Below are 22,562 nucleotides of genomic sequence, written 5' to 3' on the forward strand. Positions count from 1 at the left end.
CAACGCTCCTCACCCGCTGGTATTCACGTGATAGTCACGTGAATTTGTTTTTTCAAGTATCTTTAAATACCCACCTTTTCAATTTTTTTTATCTTTTTTCCCATATTCTGCCTCATTTTCACCTTCGTTTGACTGTTTTATCTACTAATTTCTGCTTTATCGTCTATAAATTCTATTTTTTTTGCTTCTTTTTCTTTTCTCAGGGTGTCTGCAACTTGATTTCATTTGGCTCCACTTGCCCTGATTCAATTCATTTTAATTCTCATTTTCTTGTACTATATTTTTCACCATGGCTTACACTCAAATTGACGCTTTTGCAAAGAGACTTACTGATGATAACGATTTAAAGGCAAAACTATCCACTTTAACTGACTTGTGTGAAATCATCGAGAGCTTTAATGTTCCAAATGAATACCAGTACTTTCTCGAGACTTTGGTGCCAATTCTATCCAACTTACTAGACAAAATTCCAATCAAGTTTTCCTCACAATCAGTCGAACATAAATCAAGACACTTGATTTTGGAGATCTTTCAAAGATGCAAAACGGACGAAATTTATAAGAACTACTCCATCCAGATCTTGAACAAATTAATGTCCATTTTCAAAATCGAAAACGAAGAAAATGGCGTATTAATCCTACAGATTTTAATGAATTTACATAAAGCTTACAAAAATTTCCTAGATGACCATGTTCAACCCTTTATCGACATTATCATTCAAATGTATGGCAATTTACCAAGTCTAGTTCATGAAAGCTTTAATAAAAATGTTGAACCAATTAGTATCGACTCAATTAAAATTAAAAATAACAATCAAAATGATTCCAAAGACAATCCAGAAATTAACAACAACAACAACAACAACAATAATAATAATGATAATAATAATGATAATAATAATAATGATAATAATAATAATAATAATAATAATAATGATAATAATAATAATAATAATAATACTGCGAATAATAATAATAACAACAACAATAATAATAACAACAACGACAACGACAATAACGACAATAATAACATTCTGATTACGAATCTGAATAACAGTAACAACCAGAATACCAATACTATTGGGAATGATAAGGATATTCAAATGAAAGAAGAAATAATAGAATCAAACTCTCCTGCAAAATCAATATCTATTTTACCTACCTCTTTTACTGGAAACAATGACGATCTGAATCTGGTCGCACTTTCAAATTCATTACTTCCAGCTATGAGCTCTTTTAAAACTTTGGCTGACTGCCCCTCAACCGTCTTTGCTTTAGTTTCCTCTCATAAACAATTAATCAAAACTACTTTACCAAACGTAATTCCTCATATAATGACTGTGTTGCAACTAGAAGCAACCCACCAAAAAAATGCAAGGATCTTGGCTGAATCAAAAGGTGAGAAATTAACATCCGTTTCGCCTCTAATTAAAAACAGGTCTCTTTACTGCGACTTCATTATCTGTCAAGTCAAAACTGCTTCCTTCCTAGCCTACATACTAATCAGAGGTTACTGTATTGATGTATTGGAAAACTACAGCAAAATCATACCTCGTTTTATTTTAATGCTACTACAAGATTGTCCGAGCGAATTAAACTCTTCAAGAAGGGAAATATTTGTTGCCTTTCATAATATTCTCTCAACAAAATTAAAAAAACTTTTTATCCCAATAATTGATGATTTGTTTGATGAAAAAATCTTAATCGGCGATAGTTTCACCAATTATGAAACAACTAGACCTTTTGCCTTTAGTGCACTCGCTGATTTTATTCACACTTTTAGAGCAGAACTATCTCCAGAACAAATAAAAAAATCAGTCATATATTTTTCAAAAATTCTATACGACGAATCATTAGCAACAACGGTTCACATAATGTCGGGAAAATTACTAGTCAACCTTCTTGATAGCATATCAAAGTTGCCCAACAAAAAGGAAGCAAGACAATTATATATGATTATGATTGATGCTTTTGCTAAAGAATTTCAAATTCTAAATCGCGAATATCCAAGTTTGATTCAAAAATCTCGACAGTATGAAAAGAAAAAATTAAACAATGTTAGAATTCACTCAAAATTCAAAAACCGTAATGAAACAACTCAAAACGATAACGACCTTATTAAAACAGACCCTGATGGCGACATCAAAATGTCCGACTCTTCAAGCTCTAGTCCCAACAAAGATAAAAATATTGATAAATCAATTGATTCCTCAGATAAAAAAGAGGAAAATTTTGAAATATATAGTTTTAATGACCTACAAAGTAAAGCTCTTATTATTATACATCAAAACTCAAACCATCATGATCCAATTGTTGAAATGAGATATATCTACAAAAATTTGATGGGTTTTTTGAAAAATATTATAAGCTACTTAAAAGAAAGTAATCCAACCCCCATATCTGATTTCAATAAACAACTTTGGGAGCAATTTGCCTGTTCTTTTTCTTCCGAAGAAGTCAACATTCTAATCAAACTATTTAAAGAAGCTTTAGATGGCTTAAAGTACTTTCAAACATCAGTTAATGAATTGAAAAACAATGATGAAGCAAATAACCAACCATTTGATATGTCCTCAACCATGTTTTCAATGTCAAACTCAAAGGATGAAAAGGAAATGATGGAACTTTTTGCGACTATGTTTTTTTATCTCGACTTGGCTACATTCAATGAAATAGTTCAAGAATTGATGGATACTTTATACGAAAATATTCTAGAAAATCCTATTCTATTGCATATTCCTCAATTTTTCATGATGACTGATATTACTTCAGCAAATTTTGTTGGTATTTTGATTAATTTCTTAAAAAACAAACTTGAAGACTTGGGTAAAATTAATCTTCTTCGCTCAAATGTTTTGATCAGATTATTCAAATTGTGTTTTTTAAATAACCTCGTTTCTTCAAAAAATAATGAAGCTGTTCTTTTCCCTCATATTAACGACTTAATTTTAACTTCATTAAAACTTGCCTCCACCTCAAAGCAACCCATAGTATATTTTTTGGTTATAAAATATTTATTTAAATATATTGCTGGAGGAAATCTTAATAAAGAATTTTACCCATTACTAAAAATGTTATTGAAATACTTTAATTATGCAATCAAATCTTCAAGGACTCTTCAAGAAAGAGATCTTTATGCCGAACTATGTTTAACGGTTCCAGTTCGACTAAGTGTTTTGGTTCCCTTTTTGTTTTATTTGATGAAACCTCTAGTTCACGCTTTGAATGGTTCTTTTGAATTGGTGCCCCAAGGTTTAAGAACTTTAGAACTTTGCGTTGATAACTTGACTGCAGAATTTTTTGATCCTATAATTGAACCTGTCATTGAGGATGTTATGAAAGGATTATGGAAACATCTTAAACCTTTACCATTTTTACACACTCAAAGTCATACAGCTGTTAGAATCTTGGGTAAGCTTGGTGGAAGAAATCGAAAATTTTTTAGCGCTACCAATGATTTAAAACCTGCTACAAAACTTTTTCAAGAAATTTTTGCAAATTTTCAAATTGCAGGTTTGCCCTCCAAAACAAAAATGTCTATTACCCCAGGGATTGAGGCTGCAATCACTTTGATAGAAGCTGAACGCTCAAGTAAAGAGTTGAACCATTATAGAATTAATGCATATTATTATTTAACCGCTGTTTTGAAACTCTTTATTAATTTTGACATGCCACAAGACATTAAAGCTCGTATTCAAGGATGTACTAGTTTGTTGTTGAAACCTAAGATTGAAGACACCAAGGTATTATCGGATGGAGTCATTATTGATCCAGCAGTGTTAAACCGTCAACAAGAATTGATTATTGAGTTACTAAAATCATTATTTTTTTCTATATCTATTCCTGAAGTTAAGGATAACGCAAAAGAGTTGATTAAAGGGCTATGTAATCATTTTACTATTTTATTTTTGGGAAAATCCATTATTGGAAGAAGAAAAGCTGAGCGTTCTTTTGATATAGATGATCTCGAAGGCGACGTTTTTATTGATGAAGGTGTGATCCTAGATGCAATTGTGTTTGCTTTAAGCTCAAACAAAAGGGAGGTATATGAACAAGGTATTGAAGCAATCAAGGATATATATAAAGCAAGTGTGACTTTATTTGGGTCAAATGAAGACGCTACATTTTATCCATTGCTTCAGGTGATGCTTAACAGGTTCACTCATGAATGCTATGAAGAGTTGTTTTATATGAAGTTGGGCGGGGTATTTGGTTTGAAGACAATGATTGAAGACTTGCCTATTCCTTCTTCTTGGTTTAATCAATATCAGTCAGAACTTATCCGTGCTCTTTTTTTTGTTTTGAGAGATTCTCACTCAAACGTGCCTGAGGAAGTTACAACTGAAACCAAAAGCTTGATTTTGAAAATTTTAGAAAAATGCAATAAAGGCAAGGAACAAAAAGAGACCACATTACAAGCATTTGGAGAAATTGTTGGTGCTCTTGTTTATGATTTAGCAAATTCCAAAGAAATTGTCCGAGAAACTTCTCAAGAATCACTAAAAGTGTTGTCAGAGGCTACAAAAGTTCCAATTGCCGAAATAATATTGCCTTGTAAAGCTAATTTATTGACACCTATCTTTCGTAAGCCTTTAAGGGCATTGCCATTTACAATGCAGATAGGAAACATTGATGCCATTACGTTTTGTTTAGGATTAGAAGGAACATTTTTGAAATTTGATGAAGAATTAAATAGGTTGCTCCATGAAACGTTACAATTAGCAGATGCAGATGATGAGCTGCTTGCAATCAATCTCAATGATTACAAAACCTCCACCCATTTAATTAAATTAAGAGTATCCTGTATTCGTCTTCTTTCATTAGCTTTGTCTAAATCTTATTTTACGGCACCACCACAACATAAAATTAAGAATAGAATGCTTGCTGTATTTTTCAAATCTTTATGTTCTCCATCTTCCAAAGTAATTGATGCTGCACATCTTGCTCTCAAAAATAGTTTGGATTCCAATTTCAAATTACCTAAAGAACTACTTCAACAAGGGCTTCGTCCAATGTTATCTACCTTGTCAAATCATTCTAAACTTACAGTTCCTAGTTTAAATGCGTTGGAGCGTCTTTTGCAGTTGCTTATTACTTATTTCAAAGTTGAGATAGGGAAAAAGTTGCTTGATCATGTTAGTTCTTATGCCAAGGAAAATGCATTGCATCAGATTTCTTTGGCAGATTTGAAAAGTCATCCAACAGTTAAAATAATTGTTGCAGTGCTAAATATATTTTATGTTCTTCCTCCTAAAGCAAACATGTATTTTGGTGATATTATGTCTAAATTGGATTATCTTGAAACTCAATTGAGACGACGTAAAGGTTCCCCATTTAGAAGACCAGTTGCAAAGTATCTTAACAGGTTTTTCAAAGAAGGTTACGAATATTTTACTAATCATTTTCATAAGAGATATATCGGAATTCTTTTTGCTGATTTTATAAGCATGGAAGAATGTCCTAAATTGACTGAAGTTATACTGGATAATATTTCAGAAATATATCAAAACATAATCCAGGAACCGACCCCCGCTATAAAATGTGCAAAATATGCTAATTTTATAGATGTTGTTTCTGCATTGGTTAAAACAAATCTTAAATGGCTTGATAATAAACTATTATTATTAAATAATATTTGTCTGTTGTCCAAAAGTGTTATTATATTTGAAAAAGCTCAGGGATTTGAAACCGAAGTGCGTTTTCAGGTTCTTCAATCATTTGATAAATTTCAGAAACTATTTGTTAGCTACTTTAAAGGTCATCCTAATAGTCAAGATTCAGTTTTAAAACTCATTGATTTGGTTTGTTCAACAAAAACAGATATGGCATTTGAATTAAAAGACTATATATTTTTAAAAATTGTTAAATCTGATGATGTTGAATTGCGTCAAGAATATTTACTTAAGTGTGTCAATATGGCAATTGATCCAGTTTGCTCGCTAAAAACCAAAGTTTATCTTTTCAAGAATATCATAAATTCGATTATTATTTATGAATGTTACAAAAATCAAAGTCTTTCGAAAATTTGTCAAAAGGAATCACCCTGGTTTAACTTAATTTGTTCTAAAATATGGAGAGCTACCAATGATTTGATATCTGATCATAGGGCTGGACCAATAGATTTTTATCGGTTTGAATTGTTACAAATGACGGCTTTTCTTATAAAATACTCAAAACCTCTTGTTTCCGATATTAGGAAAGATATTATTAAGTTCAGTTGGGAATTCTCCAAATTGGATGATCTTTTGACTAAACACGCTGCATATGTTACAATGTCTTACTTTATTATCAGTTTTGATACTCCTACCAAAATAATTAGTAATATTTTTATTGCTTTGCTCCGTTCACATACTCCAGAAACAAAAAATTTAGTAAAATTGTCACTCAATCTGTTGGCTCCGGTCATGCCTTTAAAAATGAACCCAGGCATTCCTACTTCAAATTGGTTAAGGTTAGTTAGAAGAATATTATCTGAAGAAGGTTATTCTGCCATGCAGGTATTTAATATCTATCAGTTTATTATCAATAACATGGATGCTTTTTTTTTAGCAAGGGAGCACTTCACCTCAAATATTATCAATGCTATTAAACAATTGATTTCTTTAATGAATATACCCACAGAGAATCAGTTGTATGCAATTGATCTTGCAGAGCTTATTTTGAAATGGGAAAAAAAAGCTCATATCATGAAATCATCAAATAAGTCACCTGAAGATTCAAAATCTGTCATTGATGCAGAAAACTCAAATATTTTCTATCAAATACCTTCGAATCAAAAAGAGCTTTATATATCGTGCTTGATAAAATACATTAATTCCAATAGTCAGCGCGCTACAGAGGTTGGAAATATTCAAAGATCTGTTCGAATATTGCAAGAAATCCTTCAACTCAAAGAATGGTCAGGGGTTAATATCGAATTGACTTTATTTGAAAAATTTTTGATAAATATTGATTTTTCTACCATTTCATCGATTGTTTATACATTGAATTCTTTGGAAGTATTTTGTATTGTTATAGAATCAAAAGATTCAGTTTGGATTGTCTCAAATCTATCATACTTAAAAAAATTATTTGAAAACTGTCTGAAATGTGATAATTACGAGGTTCAAAAAAATTTGCAGGATTTATTAGATAATATACTTAAAGCTATCTTTGACATTTGCAGTGATGTGGAGAAAAAATTTGAGGAAGCCAAGGAGTTTGTCAAATTTTTGGTTTCTATCACAACTGAAAATCTCAGTAGCAACACAAGTGTCAAAATAGCTTCAGGAATTATGTCATGTTCTAGTATAGCAAAGTTTGAACCGCTATTGGTGGATAATCTTTTTCCTTTAATATTGAAGTCTTTTTCCAGGCTTTTTAAAGATATGAACAACAGTATTAATGACTCCAACTCTGCTAATCAAGAGTTGGATTTTAAAATAATGGCTAAAAGTTTGCAGTGTATTATTGATTTGTGTTCTCTCAGAATGATGAATATGGGGGATCAAAGACATGATTTTCTAAACCAATTATGTCAGTTTATAGAAAACTCTTCAAACAAGAACCTTTTGAAGATTATATTAGATCAAGTGAAAAAGTGGGTTTTTTCTAAGGATTTGTTTCCTACTGTCAAAGAAAAATCATTGATATTGACCAAAATGCTTTCATTTGAAAACAGAAGTCTTTTTTCGTTGTCAAAGGACTTTTTTAACATTATTGTTTCTATTTTTGAAAACAAAACATTTCTTTTCAGCGAGTTAACCTCCAGAATGGAAAAACCTTTCTTAGCGGGAACAAAATTCAAAGACATAGAAATAAGAAAAAAACTAATGTTTGTTCTTAATGAAAGTCTCGAAACAGAGTTAACTGAACGTTTTTATTATGTTATTAAAAAGCAAAATTGGGAGCACATTGCTGATTATTATTGGCTCAATCAAGCTTCTGAATTATTATTGGGTTCTTTTGAGAAAAACTATAAATTAAAATTAACAGAAGATAATTTCAAGTTTTCCTCCTTATTTGATTTAGAGGAAGGTTGTTTTATTCAAGATTCTAAGGAGAAAGAAGAAAAACATCCAGAACTTCAAAAATTTCTTGATGAACATCAAAAATTCTTAAACAAAGTGGGTACAGTAAAAGCTGGTGATTTGATAAACCCTTTAATTGAATTGTCTTATCAAAATAATATTGTTGGTCATAACATATGGCTTCAATTATTTCCAATAGCTTATAGAACTATTCCAGCTAAAGAAAAAATGGATTTCATGCAATTTATGGTGGTTTTACTTTCCAAAGAATATCATATCGTGCAGGCTTCTAAACCCCAGAATGTTATTTTGACTTTATTAGAAGCAGTTGGAAGATGTCCAGATTTGCAGTTGCCACCCCAATTGGTTAAATATTTAGGCCATACATATAATAGTTGGTACCAGTCTTTCAAAATATTAGAAGAAAACAATTTTAATTCTCCTGTTGAAAATTCCAAGATTAAAGAAATCAATGAAGATGCTTTAGTTGAACTATATGCTTCTCTACAAGAATTGGATATGTTTTATGGATTATGGAGACGACGGGCAAAATATAGTGAAACATCATTTGCTCTTTCGTTTGAACAGATTGGGTTGTGGGATAAAGCATTACAAAAATATGAAGATGCGCAAATTAAGGCTCGAAGTGGTGTATTGCCATATGGTGAATCTGAATACTCTTTATGGGAGGACAATTGGATTTTTTGCGCAGAAAAACTTCAACACTGGGATGTTCTTACCGAACTTGCAAAACATGAAGGGTTTACTGATCTTTTCTTAGAGTGTGGCTGGCGAGTTGCTGATTGGAACGATGGTAAAGAACACTTAGAAAATCATGTTCGGATTGCAATGGAAGTTCCAACTCCAAGAAGACGGATATTTCAAACATTTCTATGTTTGCAGGCTGTTGCTCGTCGTGAACAAAAAGGCGCTGAACTCTATAATAATTGTGAAGAAGGTATTCAGTTATCTTTAAGAAAATGGTGTTCTCTTCCTACCAGGTTTACTGTTGCACATATTCCATTATTGCACAATTTCCAGCAATATATTGAATTTATGGAAGCAAGTCAAGTATATAACAGCTTGATCACAACTAATAATCAGAATTTTGAAGAAAAATCTCAAGAACTAAAAAGAGTTTTACAAGCTTGGCGTGAACGTTTGCCGAACAATTGGGACGACATTAACATTTGGAATGATTTAGTAACTTGGAGACAACACGCCTTTACTGTGGTGAATAACGTTTACATGCCTTTTATGCCAGCTGCACAAACAGCTAATGGAAATGGAAACAATAATACAAACTCCTATGCTTATCGTGGTTATCATGAGATTGCTTGGGTCATAAACCGTTTTGCACATGTTGCTAGAAAACACAACATGCCATCTGTTTGCATAAGCCAATTAACCAGAATTTATACACTACCTAATATCGAAATTCAAGAGGCCTTCTTGAAATTACGAGAGCAAGCCAAGTGCCATTATGAAAATGAAGATGAACTTAATACGGGTCTTGATGTTATAAGCAATACTAATTTAGGCTACTTCAATCCATCACAAAAAGCTGAATTTTTTGCATTGAAAGGAATGTTTTTAGCAAAATTGAATCAAGAAAATGAAGCTAACCAATCTTTTGCTGCGGCTGTTCAAAATTTTGTTCATTTAGCCAAAGGTTGGGCTGAATGGGGATTTTTTAATGATAGATGTTTCACAGCCAATCCTAAACGATCTGTAGCTGCTCGTTATGCTATCAGTTGTTATTTGCAAGCAGCGGGTCTTTATAAAAATGGAAAAACAAGAAGAGTTCTTGCACGTATTTTATGGCTTATTAGTTTGGATGATGAAAACATTGATTTGGCCTCAACTTTCAACACATATAGTGGGGATGTTCCTGTGTGGTATTGGATTACTTTTATCCCTCAATTACTTAGCTCTTTGTCTCGTAAAGAGGCTCTTCTTGTTAAATCTTTGTTGAATAAAATTTCAAAGATCTATCCTCAAGCCCTTCATTTTCTATTAAGAACCACAAAGGAAGATTTATTTGCTAAAAGCCAAGCAATGGCAGTTGTTCAAAATCAAGAAGGCAATTTGGATATTTCTATGCAACTACCACCTAACACTCCAAATTCTGGAAATAAACCACAACCTTGGCTTCATGTTAATGAAATTATGGGCATTCTTAAAACTGGGCATCCTTTATTAGCTCTTTCATTGGAATCGTTAGTTGATATTATTAGTCAAAAATTCAAACCAACTGCTGATGAAGATGCGTTCCGTTTAGTAATTGCATTGATAAATGATGTTGTTCAATATCTTTATAATCCTTCAAAGGACAAAAAGGTTCCTAAATCAATAGTTGAAAATATAAAACGATTTTCTTCAACAGTTTTGCCCAAATTGATTAGGGCTAAATTTGAGAGAGATCTTGTTGAATCTAAACCTGATTTGGATACATATATGGTTAGGTTAAAAAAATGGAAAGCAAGACTTGAAAATAAACTTGATAGAAGAATTCAAAAGACTAATTTAGAAGGATTTTCTTCTCATCTAACACAATTTCATCATCAAAAATTTGAGGAGATAGAAATTCCAGGGCAATATTTAGAAAATAAAGATAATAATATGCATTTCATTAAGATTGAAAGGTTTTTACCAACGGTTGATTTATTTAGAGGCTCGACTGCTTGTTTTAAAAGATTGAAAATTAGAGGGGATGATGGATCATTGCATTTATTTACTGTTCAATCACCTGCTAATCGTCAGTCAAGAAGAGAAGAACGAAATTTTCAAATGTATCGTATATTTGGAAATGAATTACTTTATAAAGTTCAATCTCGATCAAGAAACATCAAATTTACAATTCCAATTGCAGTTCCCTTAGCACCACATATTAGAATCTTAAATGATGATTCTAATTATATAACGATGCAAAAAATTTATGAGATATTTTGTCGAAAGAGAAAACAAGATGTGGATGAACCTCTTCTTTATACAATTAAGAAAATAAGACAATCATCTAATGAAAGGTTACCTAAAGCCGAGTTTAATAGTATAAGAGTAGAAATTTTGCCAGCAATTCAAAGTTTGTTTGTTCCCAAAACAGTATTTAGAGATTATTTTATGGAGTTGTATCCCAAATACGAAGATTTTTGGATATTTAGAAAACAATTTACATCACAATATGCATCATTTTGTTTTATGACATATTTAACATCTATTATATCGAGGTATCCTAGAAAAATTCATGTTAATATTGCAACTGGGAATGTTTTTACTACAAGTATGCTACCATCCAAATTACCATTAAATCTTATAGATAAATTTACCATTCCAGTTTTTAAAAGTTTAGAGATGGTTCCATTTAGATTAACACCAAATATTCAAAAATTGATGGGAGAAGCTGGATTAGAAGGAATATTTTCTGCGCATTTATTTATAATAGCGAAATGTCTATCTAAACCGGAGTTTGATATGGAGCAATATTTGTGTTTATTTGTTAGAGATGAAGTTCTTTCATGGAATGTTCAAAAAGAATTTCGAATTCAAGATTCACCATCATTATTGAAAAATAGTGTTGAAATCAATAATAAAGAAATATTTAAAAAATTGGAACTGATCAGTAAAATTGATTCTAATGCGGAACTTGCTACGAAAGGAGTTGTTAATTTAATATCTCTGGCAACTCATCCTATTAATTTGGCTAGTGCAGATGCACCATGGATGTGCTATCTTTAGTTTTTTAAAAGAATAAAAAGAAAGAAAAGTAATCAGCGAAGTTAAACAATAAAAGTATAAAGAATCTAAATTGTGTAAATTTGAAAAAAAGAAAAAAAGAAAGGCTTTAGTTTTAGTAGTTGTTTTAGTTTTTATTTTATAAATGAATAAATTAGTGTTTTGATAAACCGAAACTAGATGGGCCAAGAATTGCAATGAAATTTGCGATTTAATTCGATTCGATTTGATGTGGTTTGATTTAATTTAATAAAGTGGACAAATTTAAGTTTTTATTTTTCAGTTTTTCAGTTTTCCAGTTTTTTTATACTAGTTATTTATTTATTTTAATAAAGTGTTATAATCAATTTGATCCTGAAGATCGGTTTGGTTTTTGAATTGAGATTTATTTCGAATTCTTTTTTTGTTTAATAATCTTGATAAAGCATTAAAATGATAAAGAGCGTTGATTAGAGAATTGATTAAAGTTAAGAAAGAGATGAAAAGTGAAATTAATATTACAACTTTTAAATAAAACGTTACATTATAGTTGTTTTTTGTTAGATTATTATTAGTAAATCTTTTTTTTAGATTGGATACAATGTAGTTATTAATGTCATTCATTTCAGTGGAATAAGAATCTTTGTTAAAAATTGAATTTAAATGTTTTGAATCATCTGAACTATTTGTACCATTTAAATGGCTGGAATTATTTGAATTATTTGAATTATTTGAGATTTCTAAAGTTTTGGGATTATGGGAAGAATAAGCTTTGTAGTGTAGATTGTCGATTGGAAGAATCAAAATTAACGAAGCAAGATATAAAATAAAACCAATAAATTGTACAATGACAGTAAAAATATGTAGTTTTAAAGCAGTGTAATTTGGGATAGTTGTTGATGAAAGAGGTAAAATACAAGAACAAATGGCAAACTAAAAACGAATAAATGGAGAAGCGAAAACAATAAGAAAAAGGAAAAATTCAGGAAAAACTTGTGTTAGTTTAAAATTTTAAAAATTATAGTTGATATTAAGCCGTAGCAGCAATATTAGCATATTCAGATGAACGAAAAAAAGAAAGTAAATAAAATTTAGACGATATGTGGTTTTTAGAACCAAAAGATAAAAAAATGCAAGGAAAATAAACCAGGTTGAAAAGGTGATAAATACCAAAATTAGGTGATAGTAGGATGCTAAAAGAGATAAGACTGGTCTTTTTTCTATTTGATCAAAGGGCAAATTGAGAAATGCCATGAGGTATTCCAGTATAACTAGAGCAAGAAAGGATTTGAGAAAAAACCTTGTTTTCTCTAAATCATAGATATAATTTATTGTTTCCAGGTGATTAGAACCCCCAGCATAAGTGATTAAATCACTTGGTTGAACAGAGAGCTGTCCCAAGATGGTATTTTTAGGTTGAATGAGTAATTGGTGGGGATTTCGAGAAGGAAGAACTTGAACGTCTTCCATGTTGAATTGAACAGACTGCAAATCTCTATCGACCAAAAAGATATATGATTAGCTTATATTATTGAGAGATTAGAGAAAAATGGATCAACCAGTTTAAACATAGTCAAACAGTTCAAACAGAGCTCAAACAGAGCTCAAACACAATTAAACAGAGGTCGAAAACAGCTCCAACCGAAAGCAGGAAAAAAACACAGAACAAATTCCCATCTTTGTGTCTGCAAACAGCGCTCGTAACCATATGGATTTGTATGCACATGCAATGCAGAATCAAGATATTCTGCCGCGGCTTGCTCCGTCTGCGGCGCGGTGCGGCAGCCACTGAACCAATCAGCGTGCGCTTTTTGCATGGGTCTGCTAACACAACAAAGATGGGAATGCGATTTGGAACAAGGTGATAAGCTTGAGAAATGTTTCACACTTACAGAGCTTCCGAAAGTGCAGTTCGGAGATTATTCTTAATTAATGGGCCTACACAGTGTCAGTAATCAGACGTAAAGATGGGCAATGACAGGGAATCGCTGTTTCACCGGCTGCTACAGGGCTTTTGCCACTGCTGCAGCGACGGCAATTGAGAAAAGAAAAATGTTGGTATCTGATACCAGCGAGATTCAAGCTCACATCTTCGAAGAGACCCATTGATTTAGAATTGCAGAATAGCTCTGCAAACTACAGAATCCGAAAACGAGTGCAATATGTTCTTGAAGCGGGTGCCTTAATCACTCAGCCACAGTCTTAAAGCTACTATCATTAAATACAGAGCCATTAAGTTTGACAGTGACAGTTCTTGCGCTAGCAGACGCACACCGGATGGAGTGTCTTACTCTGATGCAAAAAATGCGTTTTCAGCTCCGATTGGCCGAGCGGAGATCTTTATTGTGGTCCTTACGCATTTGCAAAGCCGCAATGTTTATACGTAGCGTTTTATGCAGTTATATGCGTCACGCCGAGGCTTTGTATGCATCCCGACAATTGTTTCACTGCAGTTTTCTGCCTGGCTGGCCCCGAAAACAGCTGCTAACCGTTCCAGTGGACTGGATCTTTTCTTGTTTTCGATTTACGAAGAGTACAATTGTCGGGTATTAAGCCAATTGGCAACTTCGATAAATTAGAAACGAAAACATAGCATGATAAAAACAAAAATACATTATAACTAAATAATAACTAAATGATAACAAAATAATAACTAAATGATAACTAAATAATCAGTAAATAATAGGCAATCAGAGAACTAAAGAAGAAGAGCTTGGAAATGAAAAGTTAAAAAAATAATTAAATAAACAAATAATTAAGTAATTAAGTAATTAAGTAATTAAGTAATTAAGTAAATAATTAGATTATGAAGTGAAGGGATGGAATTGCTATAATGCAAATATATCCAGGCAAATAAAAAAACCATGAATTTAAAACAAGTGGTTTTGGAGAACTCCATTACCAAAATTAAATGTTTCATCAGAGTTATTGAAATTACTATTATTTAGTTCAATTGAATCAACAGTATAATTGAAGTTGTCGTTAAATGTTTGTGTCAAGTTTGGTTCGTTAAATTGAAGTTTTTTCACCCCTAATTTTTCTTGATTGATGTAATTATTATAATTAAAATTGTAAATTGGATTATTATTAATCCCATTATTACTGATACTATTATTAAATACACTGTTAAAGCTGTTATTATTAAGACAGACACTATTGTTCTGGTTATTGTTGCCAGCAGCAGTACTATTATTCAATAATGAAAAATCAACATTAGAATAATTGGAAATCGTTGAGGTATTTGAGAGATTAGAACAAGAAACATTAGATAAATTATATTGAGTTGATGTCAAAGAATATGGCAAAACATTATCTAATAAATTAAATTCCTTAACATCGTTATCTGTGTTAAACTCGATATACGATGTATCAATCATATCATTACTGTATCTATCAATAAATGTAGTGTCAAAAGTATTATAAATATGATTATTATTATCATTTAATGAAGTATCCAATACACTACCAAATGTTCTATTATTAATATCATTTTCAAATAAAAAGTCAAATGAACTTTTCTCGTATGGTGTAACTAGTTCAGTGTTACTTGAAGATAATGTAGAAGTTGTAGATAATGATGATGAGTTTGAACTTGCACTTGAACATCTTAAACTTGATGGTATGTTTACTAAATTGGTATAATTTTCCTTAATTGGTGTGCTAATATTATCAAGATGACTTAAATTGATAATCGTATTATTACTGTTATTATTATTAACATATAGGTTATTTGAATTATTGATATTATTAGCAATATCAACATTATTAGAAGTATCAACATTGTTAACAGTATTAACAGTATTTATGCTAATATTATTAATGTCATTATTACTGCTAATGCCTTTATCATCATTTTGACCCACCTCTGGGGCATCTATTTTGTTTAAATCACTTTCAGATAATGATAAATTGTAAATATTTTTGCTTTGCCTTCTGAGAGTCTTATTCAACGAAGTTGATTTTGATGATGAACTTGTACTACCCAAAGTTGGCTTTAAATATACCTGATTCTTTAAAGGATCCTTAGAAGTATTGACATCATTAACATTATCAACATTATTAATAACAGTTTTATTTTGAATAGGTGTGGCTGGTTCTAAAATAGCTTTTCCATCGTCAGTCAAGGAAATGGAAAAACTTTTTGAGATTGAAATAGTTAAATTGTTTTGATTTGAATTTCTATTCACATTCTGATTCAAGTTTTTGTTGCAGTTTTCATTAACAGCATCAAGTTTATTAATATTAGTTAAAGTATTTCTTCTCAAGTTTTTATTATCGATTGGTGAAATTGGTGTCTTGGTATTATCATTATTAAGACAAGAATTTGAAAATGATCTTAATAATTTGGCTGGAGGTTTATCTAGTTTCTTAATTCTAAGGTTATCGATGGATTTCTTTTTCCTTGATACTGAATAGGGAGAATTCAAATAAGAACTAGAACTGAGTGTCAAATTCTTAAATTGTTTTGTGTTGGATAAAGGTGAAGATTGCAAATTGTTTGCATTATTATTGGTAGTATGAGTAATATCAAATTCATTCTCCGATTTAATTTCTTTAAGTTTGTTTGTAGACGAATTGACTACATAATTTTTAAACTTAAAGAAGGAATTATTGGGCGTGAATTTGGTTGATATTGGTGAGTTTAATGGAGTCATTTGATTATTGATTGAGTGGTCGACAAATATATATTCAGTTGGCGAGTAATCGTCTAAGTTATTTGGTGAATTGGGTGAATAGCTATTGTTATTGTTGGCAAAATTTTGTTTGAAGATGTTTGATGAGTTCTTCGAGTCATTGGTATTAGTACTGAGATTGCTATTATTACCATTATGGTTGTTGTTATTTGATTTTTTATTGTTGGTGTTAGCATTTGAGTTGTAATTTCTTCGGGAACTTGAAGTTGATTTCTTATAAATTTCGATTTTTTGGTTTGTCAACTCAAACAATATATCATCTTTATTGTTGAAATAAGAATTATCATTGCTATTAGAATTATTTGAATCATTAGTATTTAAAGTTGAAGCCGAATTTTTTCTCAATCTCCAAACAGATTTCGAAGAGGACAATTTGTTTAAACTTGATTGTCTTTCCAAAGTTATCTTTGATTTAGAGGAAAAGTTGCAGACGATGTCAGTTTTTAGGTTTCTATATGAATTGAGGTTGAACAGTTAGTTATTTGAACCACACGAGATAAAAAAGGACAGAGTAAAGTGAAGTGAAATGAAGGGAAGGGAAAGAGAAGAAGTGAAATAAAAGGCGATATAAGAAGTTAAACGAGAGACATACTTTGGAATAGAGGATGATTTCATTTTAAATTGAACTAGAGTGAATTGGGATAAATTAAGTTAATTGAAATAAAATAGAATAATAAAATAAGGTAAAGTAAGATTGAGTAAAATGGAATAGAAGAGAAATAGTATATAAGAGAGATAGAAAGGATAAGATGTCTTATTTTATGTTTTATATTAGTTTATTTATTAGTTTATTAGTTTATTAGTTTATTAGTTTATTAGTTTATTAGTTTATTTATTAATTAATTAATTTATTTATTTATTTACTTATTTATTCATTTATTTATTTTTAAAAGATTTACAATAAATAAATTAAATAAGTAGAAATATCTGATGTAAAAAGAAAAAGAATAAATATTTTCAAAATACAAAAAGGAAAGAATTATTGTGGGTCTTATATATTATGAAAAATCTATATGTTTGGGTGAAACAAAAAGAAATTGTTTTTGATAGAATTGGGACATTTGTAAAGATGATGTGAAGTAGATAAAATTAGTAAGTGGATGAGTTAATTAGTGAATTTTAAAAAAATGATAAACAAAAACAAGAACGAAAATGAAAATGAAAATGAAAATGAAAATGAAAATGAAAATAAATAAATAAATAAATAAATAAATAAATAAAAAAGTGTTAAAGTAAAATATTAAAGTAAAATAGGAATAATTATTTGGAAGGAAAAAATTAGTGTTGATGTTAATGCTAATGCTAATGTTAATGTTAGCGCAGTAAAGGTTGTAATGGTTGTAATGGCAGTAAAGGTAGTAAAGATAGTAGCAGTGGTAATGAATAATGATAATAATTGAAGTAATTTAAGCAATCGAAATAGTAGATGGAGTTTAAGTTTATTGTACTTTTATTGTACTTTTATCATGCTTTGGTATTATTTTCATGTATGAGATAGTTGAGAAAAATATCCCCAGTTAAATTTTGATTGCGAAAAGATTGGAATTATTGAAAAAAACCATTTAGAATTATTGAAAAGTTAATTAGAATTATTGGAAAAGAGCATTTGAATTTTACTAAAAATATTTGAGAATATTTCGAAATGTTTAAATTTAGTTGAAATTAATTGAAGCTAATTAGAATTGAATAAAAATTGAAAGGAAAAAACATAAAAATTACTAAAATCATTAAGATTATAAAATTATAAAATTATAAAAGCCAAAAAAATCAAAAAAGCCAAAAAAGCCAAAAGATCCAAAAAATTTAAAACTTTGAATATTGTTAATGTTGATAATAAAAGTTTAAATAGAATAGGTGAAAAATTGTAAAAAGTTGTGAAGAGATATGAAAAAATATGGATCTTTTGTTTTTAAAAAATATAAATATTTATAAATAAATTTAAAGGATATGTATAGAGTTGGGAAAATTAGTGGAAATTAGTGGAAAATAGTTCAAAGAAAAAAATGTTCAAGTGAGTAAGCACAACTTTAAGCAGAGGAAGAAGTTTAAGAGCAGGTAATAGCAAAGAAAAGTTAGAAAAAAAATAGAGTTAGAGGAAAATAACAGTGAAAGAAGTAATTGAACAGGAGAAGAGAGGAAAAAGAAAGGAGAAATAAAAAGAGTAAAGAGTATAAGAAGGACGAGAAGGATGAGAAGAGTAAAAGGAATGAGAGGAATGATGTGGAAATGGGATTGAATGGAGTGGATTGAAGAAGGGTGTTTAATATAATTTTGATTGAATCGAATTGAATTGAAATTATATTGAAATTGGATTTGAATTGGATTTGAATTGGATTTGAAGTCGAAATTAAGATTTGGATTTAAGATTTGAAGTTAAATTTTGAAATGTGGTATAAAAGATGAATAAACTGGGGGAAAATTGTTTTTTTGAAAAAAATAGTTAACGAATTAATATAACGAAAATCAACCCAACAACAAGATTATTTGCAATTTGGAATTTACTGAATAAATTGTAAATAAATAATTATGAAATTTTTAGTTTTTTAGTGGAAAGCAAAAAGATGTGAAGAAGAATCATTTGCTATTATTTGCTATTATTTGCTATTATTTGCTAGAATTATTTGGGATATTATTTTGTGGATCCCTGTAACAATCAACATTTGTTTTAGAAAATGGGCCATAAACATAAAGAATGAGAAGGCAAAGTGGGAATAGGAAAAGATGGGATTTAAGGATAAAAACGAAAGGTGTGAAGAGGATTTAATGATAGAATAGAGGCAAGGAGTCTAAAGGAGTAATTTCATTAAAGGAGTAAGGTAAGAATAGAGTAAGAATAGAATGAAAAGTGGACGTGAGATATAGATGAAATATAAATACGGTAGTCATAGAAAAGGGCGAGTGTTAATTAACGCATGTCTTAATTTATTTTATGACAGGTTAATAAAGGATGGATCGAACAAGCTATGAAATAAAAGAGAAAAAGGGTATAAAAGAAGAAATAGAAGAGGATTGAATGGGGATTGGATGGGGATAAAATGAGGATTGAATGAGGATAAAATAAGAGATTGTGTGAAGAAGGATAATGGAAAAGGTTCCAAAAGGAGGAAGAAATTGATGAGAAGAGGGAAAAAGCACAGAATAGGTAAAAGAGAAAAGCAAAAGCAAAAGCAAAAGCAAAAGCAAAAGCAAAAGCAAAAGAAAAAGCAAAAGAAAAAGAAAAAGAAAAAGAAAAGGAGTTGGTGAGTGAGAGATTGTGTGAGCATAATGGGTAAAAAACACAAGATCAGTCAAAAACAAAAGAGCAAAGGAGTAGCAGTAGTAATAGTGATAGAGGAAAGGTAAAACAAGGGAAAACTGGACAAAGGAAAGTGGGTCAGTGAATAAGAGAAAGAAGAATGGGAATAAGTATGTAATAAGTATATAATAAGTATATAATAAGTATATGGCAAATATATAGTAATCGTATAGTAAGCGTATAGTAAGAGATGTATGATAAAATTCAAGATATTAATGATTTCATTTTTAAAATTGATTCTAAAATTATTGAATTATGTTAGATTATTATATTAGAATAAATTAGAATGAATTAAAATAAAATAAAATAAAATAAAATAAAATAAAATAAAATAATTTTGAATAACATTAAATGAAACTTAGTCAGGTAATGGAAAATTAGTTTTGGTATTAGACTGAAAAAGAGAAGGATATATAATAAAAGAACATAAAGTGGTCAAATAGATGAGAGAGAACTACCATATAACAGAAAAAAAGTGAGTAGAAGTGAAAAGACAAAAGCACAACGAATAAAGGACGAAAAAAAGCAGAGAGGACTATTAAAGGGTAGTAAAATAGAATAAATGAGTACAAAAAGTGAGAAACAAATTGATAAAAGAGTTTAAGATTTATTGAGAGTAAGAAAGTTTAAGATTTGAGTATGGGAATACGAGTGATAGATGTAAAAATTGTTTGATGTGTTAGATATTATTTTGGGACAGTGGGATAGGATAAGATAGGAAGGAAGAATAAAAGAAAGAATGAAAGAAAGAATAAAAAAAAGATATAAGGAAAGTAAAAAGCTGGAGGTAAAGGTGATTGCGAGTAAAAGATGGCATGGATAAGAAATATGAAGATGATTATAAGGTTGGTGAAATATTGGAAATAGAGTTATTTGATATGGCGTATGTAAAAAATAAGTGAATATGAAATGAAATTAAAAAAAGCGGAAAAAACGAAAAATTTGAGAAACAAGAGAAAGAACAAGAGGATATAACAAGAGTGAATAGCAAGAAAAATAAAGTATTGGAATGAGTATGATGGATATGGTAGAGCAAATTACCAGAGTTTGAAGAAATGGAGAAATCACTGATAACGAGGCTAGAAGATCAAAAGTGTAATACGAGCACAAAAGAACAAGACGAAGATTAGGGATAATCTCAATACGAGGCAAGACCAAGTGGAGCTAGCTCTTTTGGCTCTTTTAGCTCTCCAGCCAGGGCCAACAAGAGTGAGCAAAGGTGAACAACAGTGCACAAGTTTGAGAAGAGACGATAAGATTTGCGTTTCCACTTCTGAGTCTGTATATACAAGTCTATAAAGACTGTAGATCGAAAATCGTATTTCGAGTGGAAGCGTTGGAAAACAAAGCAGCGGTTCTTTTGGAGTGAGGTGTTTTGGGGTGAGGTATTAATGATTCAAGTCAAAATCACTAGTGTTTCACCCCAAACCCCGGTTTCTTCGGCAACCCGTTGCCACCCCAGTCCATGCGGGCCGGCTTATCCTGTACCGCCCTGGCGCTGCTCCACTTCCACCTCTCTCGCCATCCCCGTGGCTCTCACCGCACCACACGTGGTCACGTGCATAGTGCAAACGAGCTGATTGGCTTTGCTGCACTCCAAGTGACACAGCTAGTTGCGCACGCACCCAGCGGTGCACTGACATCACAGACCAAAATGGATCCCTGTCACATCGCGCCGGGAAATTGCTGTGCCCAGCAAAAGCTGCTTATTCTTGCAGTGCCAACCATTCCGGCAGCGCCTGCGCGCTGCACAGGAGCCGCTGAGTCAGCACACGGAGGCTGCTGAGTCAGCGGGCGCAGCAGAAGCAGCAGCGGCGGACAAGAGAGGAGCCGGTGCTGAGCCGGGAAGCCGTGCCGGAAGCAACGCGCGGAGTAGAAGCAGCGGCATCTGGCGGCCGTGATGGAGAATCGCTCTTATCGCCTATTTATAGAAAGCTGTTCTTACCAACAGAAGCCATCTCATCCAAGCGCTGATTTGCTGTGGTCGTTCTTCTGCTTCTTCTTCTTCTGCTTCTTCTGCTTCTTCTTCTTCTCTTTCCAGTGTTCTTTCTCTCCTTTTCAGTGCTTTCTCTCTTTGGTGTTGGTTTTTCTCTTACTTGCTCCTGTTGGTTATTACCTCTTTCAACTGTTTTTCAATCTCAATCAATCCCATTTCACTCTCTTTTTCTTATGAACTTGCCAATTTTGGTTCAATAACACATCTGCAATAATATCACTCTTGTATATTAGTTATTATTTCATCTTTATCTTTATCTTCTCTTCTTTCTATTCTATTCTTTTCATCTTCAATTCAATCTTCTCTCCATTCTACTCTTAAATTTCAACCTATATCAAACCTGTATCAGCCTCAATTTCTTTTTTCTTTTTATTTCTTGTTTGGTTAATTATTCCAATATTCTTATCAAATGCCATCTCCAAATAATAATATTAATAACACAAATCAAAACCATTATAATCACCACGATTATAATCGTGGTGATTATAATGATCCAAATTCAAACTCAAATTCAAACAGGAATAATCATCTAGACACCTATGATTTTGAAAACTCAATCCATTCATTTGAAAATGACATCTCTAATAACATCATTATCAACAATAACTCCATCAACAACAACAACAACAACATCATCATCAAAAAAGACTCTTCAAATGATGAAAACATCAGTCCCTATAACGATTACTCATTCAATAACTCCACTGTTCCTCTAAATACTGATCAAAATTTATCCTCCTTTATACCCACAATCAACACTTCCTTCAACAATAGCAACCATAACAACCATAACAATCACAACAACCACAACAACCTTCATGCTACAAATATCAACAGCAATAAAACCTCAGAACTACA

General features: G+C 31.0%; 3 protein-coding genes across 3 annotated transcripts; 1 reads left to right on the forward strand and 2 right to left on the reverse strand.

The window, feature by feature from the left end:
- Positions 1-122: 122 nt before the first annotated feature.
- TRA1 (histone acetyltransferase TRA1) lies at positions 123-12,072 on the forward strand. Its single transcript, XM_020192243.1, has one exon. It carries the CDS (start codon positions 290-292, stop codon positions 11,741-11,743), a length of 11,454 nt encoding a protein of 3,817 aa, XP_020049800.1. The 5' UTR covers positions 123-289; the 3' UTR covers positions 11,744-12,072.
- ASCRUDRAFT_10976 (uncharacterized protein) lies at positions 12,062-13,412 on the reverse strand (the record flags this gene model as incomplete). The annotated part of the gene is made up of 2 exons (XM_020188731.1): positions 12,890-13,412; positions 12,062-12,652 (listed from the first exon to the last, which is right to left on the reverse strand). Exons 1-2 carry the CDS (start codon positions 13,187-13,189, stop codon positions 12,062-12,064), a joined length of 891 nt encoding a protein of 296 aa, XP_020049801.1. The 5' UTR covers positions 13,190-13,412.
- Positions 13,413-14,589: 1,177 nt separating this feature from the next.
- ASCRUDRAFT_67592 (uncharacterized protein) lies at positions 14,590-17,028 on the reverse strand (the record flags this gene model as incomplete). The annotated part of the gene is made up of 2 exons (XM_020191407.1): positions 14,590-16,864; positions 17,006-17,028. 2 exons carry the CDS (start codon positions 17,026-17,028, stop codon positions 14,590-14,592), a joined length of 2,298 nt encoding a protein of 765 aa, XP_020049802.1.
- Between the last annotated feature and the right edge of the window lie 5,534 nt (positions 17,029-22,562).

The sequence above is a fragment of the Ascoidea rubescens genome (assembly GCF_001661345.1).
Source record: "Ascoidea rubescens DSM 1968 unplaced genomic scaffold ASCRUscaffold_1, whole genome shotgun sequence".
Classification (NCBI taxonomy): Eukaryota; Fungi; Ascomycota; class Saccharomycetes; order Ascoideales; family Ascoideaceae; genus Ascoidea; species Ascoidea rubescens.

What these genes read in the sequence shown, in the direction of transcription:
- TRA1 (XM_020192243.1), top strand. Translation starts at nt 290, where the DNA reads ATGGCTTACACTCAAATTGACGCTTTTGCAAAGAGACTTACTGATGAT.